Below are 15,264 nucleotides of genomic sequence, written 5' to 3'. Positions count from 1 at the left end.
GCACAACCCATAGGCTAGTAGAAGCCTTCAGAGTGATAAAAGCTTCAGGACTGAAGTTGAACAAGGAGAAATGCCGTCTAAAACCAAAGTGAGCTCACCTTCGTCGGGTACTGGATCAGCAAGGTTTGTTTGTCAGCCCTGACCCAGAGACAGTAAGGGCAATGCAAGAACTGGTAAAACCACAGAACGTTACAGAGCTGAAAACGGATACAAGGCATGGTTAACTACCCATGCAGATACTTACCAAAAACAGTTCCACTGAGCTGCAGCCACTCAACAAACTTCTGAAGCAAGACATCGTCTTGTCCTGGGGAAGAAGCCAAGACCTTTAGAACAGTAAAAGAGCATGCTAGTGTCAGCACTAGGGCTGCAAAATTCCAGGACCTTCCCCCAAAATTCCCTGGTTTTCCAGAAATCCTGGTTGGAGAATTCCGTATTTCCTGCTTATTCTGGGAAATCTCCAACCGGGACTTTGGGAAAAGCAGGGAATTTATTGTAATTTTGCAACCTTAGTCATCACCAATACTAGGATGCTAAGATGTTTCGAGACCCACAGTAGTGAGTGCTGATGCCAGCAGTTATGACATTGGAAGAGTACTGTTACAAGAGCATGAAAGGAAAATGCTGCCTGTGGCCTTCTGCTCACGCACCCTCTCTTCTGCTGAGAGAAGGTATGCCTAGATAGAGAAGGTGTGCTTGGCGTCTGTTTGGGCTTGTGGTAAGTTCTCACGTTACCTGTGCTGCCTGGAGTCTTTAAAACTGCTAACGGACCACAAACCGTTTGGTGCCATTGTTTAACTACAAAAACCTGGATGGGGTCCCTGTGCGCTGCCAGTGATTGCTTATTAGAGTGATGAGGTTCAGCCCCAAAGCTGAATATACCCCAGGCAAAACACTGCTCATTGCCGACACACTCTCAAGACAACCGTCAGTCTGCCTAAAGAGCTCAGACCTGGAAGAAGTTGCAGCCTTCGTTGACGCAGTGAACGAGCACAGACCAGTTTCATCACATCCGCTTCACCAGAGTGCACACGCAAGCGGTGAAGATAAGGAAATACAGACAGCACTGAAGAAGTACACAAGGCACGGATGGCCAAAACACATCAAAACAATGCCCGAGACAGTCAAGACCTACTTTAGTGAGTAAGGGCTCCTAAGTGAATCAGATGGACTACTGCTCACGGAGAGAGAATTGTGATTCCAGCGAGCTTCTCAGCAAGATCCACGAGGGTTACCAAGGGACCTCAAAGTGCAGAGAAGGTGCTCAATACTCAGTGTGGTGGCCGGGACTCAGCACATAGAGGACAAAGTGAGTCAGTGCAAGCAGTGTCAGACTACCAAGCCAACACAATGCAAACAACCATTGATGACCACCAAGTTGCCAGACAGAGATCTTGGTCAAAGTGTCGCAGCCGACCTATGTGAGGTTGACAGACAGCAGTACCTGGTTGTCGTCGGTTACTTCTCAAGATTCATAAAAGTGGTACACATGCCAGATGAAGCAGGTTGACGATGGTGTGGCCGGGAGAGCAGACACGTGTCCTTCTGCAGCTTGGGAATCCGGCAGCTCCTAGAGGGAGTGATTGGAACATGAAGAGCATGCTTTTCGCATTTCGTAAATAGCTGAGGTCTCGGTGTCCGATAACACAAGGGCAGTTCACATCTTCCGAATTACAGTCCTTCAAGGAAGAGTATGGCATTGACCACATGACCTCCAGCCCTCACTTCCCACAAGCTAATGGAGAAGCTGAGAGAGCTGTCCAGACGGCTAAGAACATTTTAAAGCAAGAAGATTCCTTTCTCGCTCTTCTTACCTACAGAGCGACACCGATTGTAGCCCAGCACAGCTACTCATGGGGCATCAGTTACAGACAAAGCTTCCAACCTTTGCGAAAAACCTCGAACCTAGGTGGCCAGACTTGAAGAAGATTGCCAAGCAAGACTCTGAGGCAAAAGCATCCTATAGGACCTACTACCACAGGTGTCACGGAGCCAGACCACCTGCCACCATTACAGCCAGGTGACTCCGTGCACGTGAAGCTCGACCAAGACAAAGGCTGCACAACTACGGCAACAGTGAAAGGTCAAGCTGAACAGCCCAGATCATACATTGTAGATACTGAGCGTGGCGAGTTCAGGAGAAACCCAGAGACACCTCCAAGCTACTCCTGAGGACCGACACAATGGAAACCCTACAAGGAGAATCTGATGTTCTAGTGGGCCGTCTGCAGAGACAGACTTTTGAAGCGAACCATACTGGTTATCCTCCAACCAAACCCCAAAAAACTAGATCTACAGAATCACCAAAAGTTACCACCTGGTATGAATGACCTGTGAAGAGACCCATCAGATAGCGGTTTAAAAAAAAGGAACATTGACAATAAAATGGACAATTGAAGAAAAGTTGAATGTTGGGACTTTAATTTTTGTTTGAAATGAATGCTCAGAAGTTACTGTTGTTGTTATTTAAACTATGAAGAGACTCAGTTTTAGTTCAGCATCCTGACAAATTAATACGTTTCATTTGATGTAAAGAATATCATTCATTGCCAAGAGTGTGCAAAGCTGTCATCAAGGCAAAAGGGTGGCTACTTTGAAGAATCTAAAATATATTTTGATTTGTTTACCACCTTTTTGGTTATTACATGACTCCATATGTGTTATTTCATAGTTTTGATGTCTTCACTATTATTCTACAATGTAGAACATAGTAAAAATAAAAAATAAACTTGAATGAGTAGGTGTGTCCAAACTTTTGACTGGTTCTGTATATAATGAACAGACTAGGTCCATACTGCTCCTATGTGGTCTAACAATACATCATGTAGATGTATATAATGAATGTCCACTAGTGACTAACACAGTTAAAACATATTCATTATCTTTTATCACATTTGTGACTAAAGGTTCTAACAGGAGGGGCTTTAGCACTATGTTCCACCATACTGGCCAACTGACCCCCCCGCGCCCCCAAAGTTCACCTTGCCCTCAAATGTTCTAAACGTGTGATGTCCATCAGGTTCTGCGTAGGAGGGGTCCCTGTGCGATCCGCTGCAGCTGATCCGGGTCACGGTACCAATCTGTTGCTGTCTTTATATGCACCACAGAAGAATCAACCAGAAACGAAGAACGACTCCACTGCTGTCTTTTAGGGGTTTATTTACTGTAGATCTGCAAAACTACATCTCCCATAATGTATCAGTATCCAATGATGATATATGAAGAGACTGCAATGCACCATCTGACAAGTTGTTCTATAGAGGAGCATGAAGAAAGGTAAAACACACATCCTGTCTCTCATCTCCAAAACATTGCTAGGTGCTTTCAGTGTTGACAGTATTAAAATACAACAACTCACGTACAGAAACTCTAATACAACCAAGCTACAACATGAAATTACATTTACCCATTCAGACCTACGAGAGCTAAAACTACACTGCTCAAAAAAATAAAGGGAACACTTAAACAACACAATGTAACTCCAAGTCAATCACACTTCTGTGAAATCAAACTGTCCACTTAGGAAGCAACACAGATTGACAATAAATTTCACATGCTGTTGTGCAAATGGAATAGACAACAGGTGGAAATGATAGGCAATTAGCAAGACACCCCCAATAAAGGAGTGGTTCTGCAGGTGGTGACCACAGACCACTTCTCAGTTCCTATGCTTCCTGGCTGATGTTTTGGTCACTTTTGAATGCTGGCGGTGCTTTCACTCTAGTGGTAGCATGAGACGGAGTCTACAACCCACACAAGTGGCTCAGGTAGTGCAGCTCATCCAGGATGGCACATCAATGCGAGCTGTGGCAAGAAGGTTTGCTGTGTCTGTCAGCGTAGTGTCCAGAGCATGGAGGCGCTACCAGGAGACAGGCCAGTACATCAGGAGACGTGGAGGAGGCCGTAGGAGGGCAACAACCCAGCAGCAGGACCGCTACCTCCGCCTTTGTGCAAGGAGGAGCAGGAGGAGCACTGCCAGAGCCCTGCAAAATCACCTCCAGCAGGCCACAAATGTGCATGTGTCTGCTCAAACGGTCAGAAACAGACTCCATGAGGGTGGTATGAGGGCCCGACGTCCACTGGTGGGGGTTGTGCTTACAGCCCAACACCGTGCAGGACGTTTGGCATTTGCCAGAGAACACCAAGATTGGCAAATTCGCCACTGGCGCCCTGTGCTCTTCACAGATGAAAGCAGGTTCACACTGAGCACATGTGACAGACGTGACAGAGTCTGGAGACGCCGTGGAGAACGTTCTGCTGCCTGCAACATCCTCCAGCATGACCGGTTTGGCGGTGGGTCAGTCATGGTGTGGGGTGGGGTGGCATTTCTTTGGGGGGCCGCACAGCCCTCCATGTGCTCGCAAGAGGTAGCCTGACTGCCATTAGGTACCGAGATGAGATCCTCAGACCCCTTGTGAGACCATATGCTGGTGCGGTTGGCCCTGGGTTCCTCCTAATGCAAGACCATGCTAGACCTCATGTGGCTGGAGTGTGTCAGCAGTTCCTGCAAGAGGAAGGCATTGATGCTATGGACTGGCCCGCCCGTTCCCCAGACCTGAATCCAATTGAGCACATCTGGGACATCATGTCTCGCTCCATCCACCAACGCCACATTGCACCACAGACTGTCCAGGAGTTGGCGGATGCTTTTTTCCAGGTCTGGGAGGAGATCCCTCAGGAGACCATCCGCCACCTCATCAGGAGCATGCCCAGGCGTTGTAGGGAGGTCATACAGGCACGTGGAGGCCACACACACTACTGAGCCTCATTTTGACTTGTTTTAAGGACATTACATCAAAGTTGGATCAGCCTGTAGTGTGGTTTTCCACTTTAATTTTGAGTGTGACTCCAAATCCAGTCCTCCATGGGTTGATAAATTGGATTTCCATTGATTCTTTTTGTGTGATTTTGTTGTCAGCACATTCAACTATGTAAAGAAAAAAGTATTTCATAAGATTATTTCATTCATTCAGATCTAGGATGTGTTATTTTAGTGTTCCCTTTATTTTTTTGAGCAGTGTACATCTCCCATAATGCAACGCTAGCATACCAGCCCAGCTAGCCATCAGCAACATGAAAGTCAAGCTAGGCTAAAAACAGCAAGCTAGGCTAGCAATACATTTTTGCACTTTGTTAAACTCTGAAAGTTACATTGTTCTAGTCTCACAAACGTGTATTACAATGCCCATAGCATTAACCTTGGGATGCTTTAATTACTAACTTTATGGACTTATAACAGGAGTGATTTGCAACACATACACTACATGACCAAAAGTATGTGGACACCTGCTCGTCGAACATCTCATTCCAAAATCACGGGCATTAATATGGAGTTGGTCCCGCATTTGCTGCTATAACAGCCTCCACTCTTCTGGGAAGGCTTTACACCAGATGTTGGAACATTGCTGCGGGGACTTGCTTCCATTCAGCCACAAGAGCATTCATAAGGTCGGGCACTGATGTTGGGTAATTAGGCCTGGCTCGCAGTCAGCGTTCCAATCCATCCCAAATTTGTTCGATGGGGTTGAGGTCAGGGGTCTGTGCAGGCCAGTCAAGTTCTTCCACACACCAATCTGGACAAACCATTTCTGTATGGACCTTGCTTTCTGCACAGGGCCATTGTCATGCTGAAACAGGAAAGGGCCTTTCCCAAATTGTGGCTACAAAGTTGGAAGTACAGAATCGTCTAGAATGTCATTGTACGCTGTAGCGTTAAGATTTCCCTTCACTGGAACTAAGGGGCCTAGCCCAAACCATGAAAAACAGCCCCAGACCATTATTCCTCCTCCACCAAAATGTACAGTTGGCACTATGCATTCAGACAGGTAGCGTTCTCCTGGCATCCGTCAAACCCAGATTTTTCCATCAGCCTGCCAGATTCATTAGTAAGGAAGCGCGATTCATCACTCCAGAGAACGCGTTTCCACTGCTCCAAAGTTCAAAGGCGGTGAGCTTTACGTCATTACAGCCAAAGCTTGGCATTGCGGATGGTGATCTTTGGCTTGTGTGGCTGCTCGGCCATGGAAACCCATTTCATGAAGCTCACGACGAACAGTTCTTGTGCTGACGTTGCCTCCAGAGGCAGTTTGGAACTCAGTAGTGAGTGTTGCAACCAAGGACAAACGATTTTTACACACTTCAGCACTCGGCGGTCCCATTCTGTGAGTTTGTGTGGCCTACCACTTAGCAGCTGAGCCGTAGTTGCGCCTATACGTTTCCACTTCACAATAACAGCACTTACAGTTGACCGGGGCAACTCTAGCAGGGCAGAAATTTGACGAACTGACTTGATGGAAAGGTGGCATCTTATGACGATGCCACGTTGAAAGTCAATGAGCTCTTCAGTAAGGCCATTCTACTGCCAATGTTTGTCTATGGAGATGGCTGTGTGCTTGATGGCTGTGTGCTTGATTTTATACACCCATCAGCAATGGGTGAGGCTGCCTCTTAAACATCATCAGGCAGTACTAGAAGATCAACAAAAACAAATAAACCAGAAGTAAAGTTCCTGGTGATCATAGCAATCTGGTTCCACCTTCTGTCTGAACTGGGAATATTCCTGTTTGTGGGCCACTAACCCTTGACCTGGGTGTTCTGTTCTATGGTTCTAAATAGGAATAACTTGACATTTGATGAAATAACAATTTTAACTCTCCTACACATACACAGAAACGCAAATGCAAACACACACACAGTTAAGATTGTATTTATATTTTTAACAAAGCTTGCTAATAGGGTAAACCTCTGTCCATACTTACAGCATTATGGTGTGTGATTTATTTCCTGTATGTATTCTCTAATGCGTTTCCAGTTCACCTGACAAGTTAAAACTCTTTTCACACTGAGAACAGTCTTAAGGTTTCTCTCCGGTGTGTATTGTCTCATGCATTTTCGGGTTCTCTAACTGGGTAAAACTCTTTCCACACTGGGAACAGTGGTAAGGCTTCACTCCAGAATGTATTCTCTCATGTTGTTTCAGGGAATTTAATGAAAAACACTTATTTTCACACTGGAAGCATTGGAAAGGCCTCTCTACAGAGTGTATTCTCTCGTGGATATTCAGCTTCCATAACTCGGTAAAACTCTTTCCACAATGAGAGCAGTGGAAAGGCCTCTCTACAGAGTGTGTTTTTTCATGCTTTTTCAGGGCCCCTGATGAGAAAAAACTCCTTTCACACTGGGAACAGTGGTAAGGTTTATCTCCGGTGTGTGTTGCCTCGTGCATTTTCAGGTTCCCTGACTGGGTAAAACTCTTTCCACACTGGGAACAGTGGTAAGGCTTCACTCCAGAATGTATTCTCTCGTGTAATTTCAGGTTCCCTAACTGGATAAAACTCTTTCCACACTGGGAACAGTGGTAAGCCTTCACTCCAGAATGTATTCTCTCATGGATTTTCAGCTGCGCTAATTGGGTAAAATTCTTTTCACACTGGGAGCATTGGAAAGGCCTCTCTACAGAGTGTGTTTCCTCATGCTTTTTTAAGCCCCATGATGAGAAAAAACAATTTTCATACTGTGCACAGTGGTATGGGTTCTCACTTTTGTGTGTCTTCTCATGCCTTTTCAGGTTTCCTAACCGACTAAAAGTATTTCCACATTCAGAACATTGATGAGGCTTTTCTCCAGACTGTGGCTTCTTTCTTGTGTGTATTCTCTCATGCATGCTCAGGTTCCCTAACCGGGCAAAACTCTTTCCACAGTGGGAGCAGTGGTGTCGTCTCACTGGTTTGGGCGTCGCTGGCTCTGGTTCCCCTGAAGGCCTCTTCCCGCTATCAGAATGAGAGTCTGGTCTCTCTCCTGCCAAAGAGAAAACAGAGACCTGAATGAAACCCCCACATGATAAAAATGTATTTGTAGTATCTTAGGATGCTTCTTAGATTGATGACACCGAACAAGTAAGTACATTTAGTATTCAATTAAAAGAAAGTTAAAGTGAGTGCGCAGACGGAGAGCAAGCGTTCTCAATGTACAGTGTACAGGGGGGCGAATATGAAAAAGGTGAAGCCTTTCATTGTAGAAATGGGACTAAATGGACATAAGGAACCGTTTGAAGTGAAGTGCCTAAACTGAGAGACACCCCTATTTAAACTCAAAAACATACACAGGGGAGAAGATCACTGTGTTCGCAGTTGCTGAAGTTCAAGTGGGAAATCGAGGACAAAAGAAAAAAAGTCTGCCTCTCTTAGTAGTGGAAGGTACTGGCCCCAGCTTACTATGGAGAGGGTGGTTGAAGGAAATAAAATTGAACTGGGATTAAAATCAAACAGGTCACCAACAGAGACATTGACATTGCAGCAGGTGCTTTCAAAGCATGAGTGTTTTTTTCAAAGAACAGCTAGGGACATTAAAAAGGGGTCCAAGCTACCATTCATGTTGCTGCAGATGCTACTCCCAGATTCTATAGGGCAAGATCACTTCCATATTCCATGAAGCTTACAATGGATGTGGAAATTGACAGACTTATCAGAGGATTCAAGTTCTCTGATTGGGCAGCATCAGTTGATCCCATCCTCGTCGCCAGATATGTAGTATATTAGGATGCTTCTTAGATTGATGACACCGGACACGTAAGTACGTTTAGTATTTAATTGTAACTTTGAATAACATTCCCAGAATTCCCCCCGGTCGTAAACTACCAAAGGTTTTCTCAAGCACGGTTATATGGCAGACATAGAAAACGGCTACGAATTGCGGGAAAGCAAACCCCGTATTGTCCATACTGCCATCTATTGGAAAACATAATACTTAACATAAATATTCCAGGTTACTACAGTATTCTTATGAGGTTTAATCCAGACAAGGTTCCTCAATAAAAGAGCAGTGCATGTCATCACATTAAACAACAAAAAATGTGTCATCTTTGTTTCTGTATTAAGCGGAGGGTTGGAGAAATGTGAATTACGAAGAAAGATAATTAATTAGCTAGCTAGCTAGCTTAACACAGAGACTTAAGGTAATTCCAGCTAGCTAGTTTGATAAGACCAGGTATGAATAATATCATAGTGTATAGCTAGTATCAGCAATATAGCCAGGTATGTATAATATTATAGTGTATAGCTAGTATCAACAATATAGCCAGGTATAAATAATATTATAGCGTATAGCTAGTATCAGTAATATAGCCAGGTATGAATAATATTATAGTGTATAGCTAGTATCAACAATATAGCCAGGTATGAATAATATTATAGTGTATAGCTAGTATCAGTAATATAGCCAGGTATAAATAATATTATAGTGTATAGCTAGTATCAACAATATAGCCAGGTATGAATAATATTATAGCGTATAGCTAGCATCAGTAATATAGCCAGGTATGAATAAAATTATAGCTACAGTAGTATCAATAATATAGCCAGCTATGTTCATTACCTAGCTGTGTATACTGAACAAAAACATAAACGCAACATGTAACGTGTTGGTCCCATGTTTCATGAACAGAAATTATCCATATGCACAAAAATCTTAATTCTCTCAAAATGTTGTGCACAAATTTGTTTACATCCCTGTTAGTGAGTATTTCTCATTTGCCAAGATAATCCATCCACCTGACAGGTGTGGCATATCAAGAAGCTGATTAAACAGCATGATCATTACTCAGGTTCAGCTTGCGCTGGGGACAATAAAAGGCCACTCTAAAATGTGCAGTTTTGTCACACAACACATTGCCACAGATTTCTCAAGTTTCGAGGGGGGGGGGGTGCAATTGGCATGCTGACTGCAGGAATGTCCACCAGAGGTGTTGCCAGAAAGTGTTCATTTCTCTACCATAAGCCTCCTCCAACGTCATTTTAGATACATTTGTCAGTACATCCAACCGGCCTCATACGGAACCCAAACCGGCTGCGTGAGTGCGCCATCATGTGCCATCGTGCATAAATGTATTTTGTCCCCCCACACCAAATGCAATCACGACACGCAGGTTAAAATATCAAAACAAACTCTGAACCAATTATATTCATTTGGGGACAGGTTGAAAGCCTTAAACATTCATGGCAATTTAGCTAGCTAGCTTGCACTTGCTAGCTAATTTGTCCTATTTAGCTAGCTTGCTGTTGCTAGATAAATTGTCCTGGGATATAAACATTGAGTTGTTATTTTACCTGAAATGCACAAGGTCCTCTACTCCACCAATTAATCCACACATAAAACGGTCAACTGAATCGTTTCTAGTCATCTCTCATCCTTCTAGGCTTTTTCTTCTCTTGACTTTATATTGCGATTGGCAACTTTCATAAATTAGGTGCATTACCGCCACTGACTTCATTCGTCTTCAGTCACCCATGTGGGTATAACCAATGAGGAGATGGCACGTGGGTACCTGCTTCTATAAACCAATGAGGAGATGGGATAGGCAGGACTTGCAGCGCAATCTGCATCACAAATAGAACTGACTTCTATTTTAGCCATTGACAACGCAGACGCTCGTTGGCGTGCGCGACCAGTGTGGGTGCAATAATTGAAAAAAATAGATTTCTAAATTTATTTTGCAACGCTCACGTCATGTGCGTGAGCGTTGCAAAATTGGTGTAGTCAGCCTGTCACAATCGCAGACCACGTGTACCACGCCAGCCCAGGACCTCCACATCCAGCTTCTTCACCTGCGGGATCGTCTGAGACCAGCTTATGAAATTGTGGGTTTACACAACCAAGAATTTCTGCACAAACTGTCAGAAACCGTCTCAGGGAAGCTCATCTGTGTGCTCATCGTCCTCACCAGGATGTTAACCTGACTGCAGTTCGGCGTCATAACTGACTTCAGTGGGCATATTCTCACCTTCGATGGCCACTGGCACGCTGGAGAAGTGTGCTCTTCACGGATGAATCACGGTTTCAACTGTACTGGGCAGATGGCAGACATTGTGTATGGCCTTGTGTGGGCAAGCGGTTTACTAATGTCAACATTGTGAACAGAGTGCCCCATGGTGGCGGTGGGGTTATCGTATGAGCAGGCATGAGCTACGGACAACGAACACAAATGCATTTTATTGATTGCAATTTGAATGAACAGAAATAGCATGACGAGATCCTGAGGCCCGTTGTCATGCCATTCATCCGCCGCCATCACCTCATGTTTCAGCATTATAATGTACGCAAGGATCTGTACACAATTCCTGGAAGCTGAAAATGTCCCAGTTCCTCCATGGCCTGCCTACTCACCAGACACGTCACCCATTGAACATTTTTGGAATGCTCTGGATCGACATGTACGACAGCGTGTTCCAGTTCCCGCCAATATCCAGCAATCAACAACCTGATCAACTCTACGCGAAGGAGACGTCGAGCTGCTTGAGGCAAATGATGGTCACACCAGATACCTACTGGTTTTCTGATCCTCGCCCCGACCATTTTTTTAAGGCATCTGTATTCCCATTCATGTGAAATCTATTTCCTTATATGAACTATAACTCAGTAAAAGCTTTGAAATTGTTGCATGTTGCGTTTATTTTTATGTTCTGTTTAATAGTTAGGACATTACATAAGTGTTCGTAACAGGGTTGACAGACAGTAACATAAGTGTCCGTAACAGTACCGTAAGTCTCTCTGGATAAGAGCGTTTGCTAAATGACTAAATGTAAATGTGCATAGTGTAGGTCTACCCCTTAGAAGGGGTGAGACAGTTGAACTAAGCTCATTAGGCATTTCTGAGTTATATTCTCCAAGAACCAAAGCCTAGGCTATATCATTAATTTAAAAGTAAAACAATGCATGTACCAATCGCAGATTGCCTCTTTATAGATGAATACAGTACTGAACAACATATTCAAGTGTAGAACTTCAGTAGAATGCCCCTTTAAAACCACACATTAGTTCAACAACTGCATAGTTTGTGTCCCCTGTTTTAAAGACAGTACTCACTGGTGTTAACAGGATCTTCAGTCTCCTCTTCCTCCTCTTTTATTGAGATAACAAGAGGTTCTTCCTCTTCTTTCACTATATTCTCTTCTTCTTTCAATGTGATATCTTCCTCTTCCTCCTTTTTAATTCTGAAAGCTTCTACCTCCTCCTCTTCCACTATGACAGCCTCTATCCCCTCTTCTGGCCCAAAAGGTTCCTTCTCTTCTTTCACCTTAACATCCTCTTCTTCTTTCAATGTGATATCCTCCTCTTCCTCCTGTTTTATTGTGAAAACTTCTTCCTCTCTTTTCACTGTAATATCCTCCTGCTCTTCTTTCACGACAATGTTCAGCCCCAGTGCTTCTTTCTCCGTCCAGCAGACCTCCTCTTCTTTAGCAGGGGAGAAGTAGCTTAGTGAGCTCATGGTGATGTTAGCTAACTAGCTAGCATTAGCCAAGTGCTAGACTCAGTATCAATTGAACACATTTGCAAAATGTACATTACGTTTAAATTAACCAGTAGATACGTAAACATAATTATGTTCAAAATACTAAGATTAATGTACACAAAATTGGTCTAAAGAGCTTCAATGTTTCGTTTTTATTTTTGCTAGCAAAATACCTAGGTGGTCGAATCAGAAGCCTGTTGACGCTGTTGAAGAAGCCTCCCGTCCCGTCCATTAGATTATACGTCACGCAAGACGCACATCGCCATCTGCTGACTGGAGTGGGTAACGCAGATTGGAAAAATATGTATGTGAGCATAGGTGGTGAGTGGCTCTGAGAATATTGAAGCATTGCGTCATAGTGGCTCTGAGAATATTGAAGCATTGTATCAACATAGTGGCTCTGAGAATATTGAAGCATTGTATCAACATAGTGGCTCTGAGAATATAGAAGCATTGTGTCAACATAGTGGTTCTGAGAATATTGATATTGCAACATAGTAGCCAGCGAGGAGGCGGCCCACTCAAATTTCCCCCCTGGTCACCTTGTCTCTGTCTGATTATTGTGTTGCCTATGCAGCAGTTGCACTATCCAGGTGCTCATTTGTGACGACCCTCCCACTCTGTCTGCCAAATTCTTTCTCTTTGTTTATCCTTTAATAGGATGTCGGTGGGCGGAGCTGGGAAGGTCATCAGCAAAATGGGACACACCTGGGCTCGGGTGTGTCCGGGGAGAAATACACCTTTCCTCCCATACATCGAGGAGACTCTCTCCACACAGACACACTGTTGTTTTTGGTTGTAGCAATTTGGGGCTTCTTTGTGTTCATTTGTTTTGTTCAACATCCCTCCTTATCACCAGGGAGGTGACCAAGAACTGATGGTCACTCTGACAAAGCTCCAGAGTTCCTCTGTGGAGATGGGAAAACCTTCCAGAAGGACAACCATCTCTGCAGCCCTCCACCAATCAGGCATTTTATAGTAGAGTGGCCAGACAGAAGCCACTCCTCAGTAAAAGGTACATGACAGCCCACTTGGAGTTTGCCAAAAGGTGCCTTACTCTTATCTTCTCGTTAGATATCATGTTGTGTTCCATCCATCTATCTTAGTGATGGTTATAACGCCTGGAGAGATTTCACCAAGCTGTTGCTGACTAAGACATTTATTATGTCATGTTTATAACCATGTGATGATGCTGTTATAACACGTTATCCACATATGTTAGTGATGGGGCGGCAGGTAGCCTAGTGGTTAGAGTGTTGGACTAGTAACTGAAAGGTTGCAAGAGCGAATCCCAGAGCTGACAAGATAAAAATCTGTCATTCTGCCCCTGAACAAGGCAGTTAACCCACTGTTCCTAGGCCGTCATTGAAAATAAGAATGTGTTCTTAACTGACTTGCCTAGTTAAATAAAGGTGTATACATTTTTTTTTAAATAAAAAATAAAACATTCTGCAAATCGGTGTCGTCATTGTAAATAAGAATTTGTTCTTAACTGACTTGCCTAGTTAAATAAAGGTACAATTTTAAAATAATAACACCTAAAGGTGAAACAAGATTCTCTGGTCTGATGAAACCAAGATTGAACTCTTTGGCCTGAATACCAAAAGTCACATCTGGAGGAAACCTGACACCATCCCTACAGTGAAGCATGGTGGTGGCAGCATCATGCTGTGGGGATGTTTTTCAGCGGCAGGGAATGTGAGACTAGTCAGGATCAAGGCAAAGATGAACAGAGCAAAGTACAGAGATATCCTTAATGAAAACCTGCTCCAGGACCTCGGACTGGGACCTCAGACTGGGGCGAAGTTTCACCTTCCAACAGTACAATGACCCTAAGCACACTGCCAAGACAAGGAGTGGCTTCGGGACAGGTCTCTGAATGTCCTTGAGTGGCCCGGACTTGAACCCGGACTTGAACCCGATCAAACATCTCTGGAGAGCCCTGAAAATAGCTGTGCAGCAACGCTCCCCATCCAACCTGACAGAGCTTGAGAGGATCTGCAGAGAAGAATCGGAGAAACTCCCCAAATACAGGTGTACCGAGCTTGTAGCGTCATACCCAAGAAGATTCGAGCCTGTAATCGCTGCCAAAGATGCTTCAAAACAGTACTGAGTAAAGGGTTTGAATTCTTACAATATCAGTCAAACGTTTGGACACACCTACTCATTCCAGGATTTTCTGAATACTTAAATGAATGTCATATTTCAGTTGTTTATTTTTAATACATTTGCAAAACATTTTAAAAACTAGTTTTTGCTTTGTCATTATGGGGTATTGTGTGTAGATTGAGGGATAAAAAACAATTTAATACATTTTCGAATAGGGCTGTAACGTAACAAAATGTGGAAAATGTCTAGGGGTCTGAATACTTTCCAAATGCACTGTATATAAGGAACGTAACAATACATCATGTAGATTAGAGGTCGACCGATTATGATTTTTCAACGCCGATACCGATACTAATTATTGGAGGACCAAAAAAAGCCGATACCGATTAATCAGCCGATTTTGTTATTTATTTATTTGTAATAATGACAATTACAACAATACTGAATGAACACTTTTATTTTAACTTAATATAATACATAAAATCTATTTAGTCTCAAATAAATAATGAAACATGTTCAACTTGGTTTAAATAATGCAAATACACAGTGTTGGAGAAGAAAGTAAAAGTGCAATATGTGCCATGCAAAAAAGCTAACATTTAAGGTCCTTGCTCAGAACATGAGAACATATGAAAGCTGGTAGTTCCTTCTAACATGAGTCTTCAATATTCCCAGTTAAGAAGTTTTAGGTTGTAGTTATAATAGGAATTATAGGACTATTTCTATCTATACCATTTGTATTTCATATATCTTTGACTATTGGATGTTCTTATAGGCACTATAGTATTGCCAGCCTAATCTCGGGAGTTGATAGGCTTGAAGTCATAAACAGCACAATGCTTTAAGCACATCGAAGAACTGCTGGCAAA

At 43.4% G+C, this 15,264-nt stretch overlaps 1 protein-coding gene across 1 annotated transcript; it reads right to left on the bottom strand.

The window, feature by feature from the left end:
* Positions 1–3,142: 3,142 nt before the first annotated feature.
* LOC106595225 (uncharacterized) lies at positions 3,143–12,495 on the bottom strand. The gene is made up of 2 exons (XM_014186606.3): positions 11,860–12,495; positions 3,143–7,797 (listed from the first exon to the last, which is right to left on the bottom strand). The coding sequence occupies exons 1-2, from the start codon at positions 12,260–12,262 to the stop codon at positions 6,854–6,856; spliced, it is 1,347 nt and encodes a 448-aa protein (XP_014042081.1). The 5' UTR covers positions 12,263–12,495; the 3' UTR covers positions 3,143–6,853.
* Between the last annotated feature and the right edge of the window lie 2,769 nt (positions 12,496–15,264).

Source organism: Salmo salar, chromosome 02, assembly GCF_965601325.2.
Source record: "Salmo salar chromosome 02, fSalSal1, whole genome shotgun sequence".
Lineage (NCBI taxonomy): Eukaryota > Metazoa > Chordata > Actinopteri > Salmoniformes > Salmonidae > Salmo > Salmo salar.
Note: the sequence above shows the minus strand (reverse complement) of the source record. Positions and strands in the feature narration are given on the sequence as shown.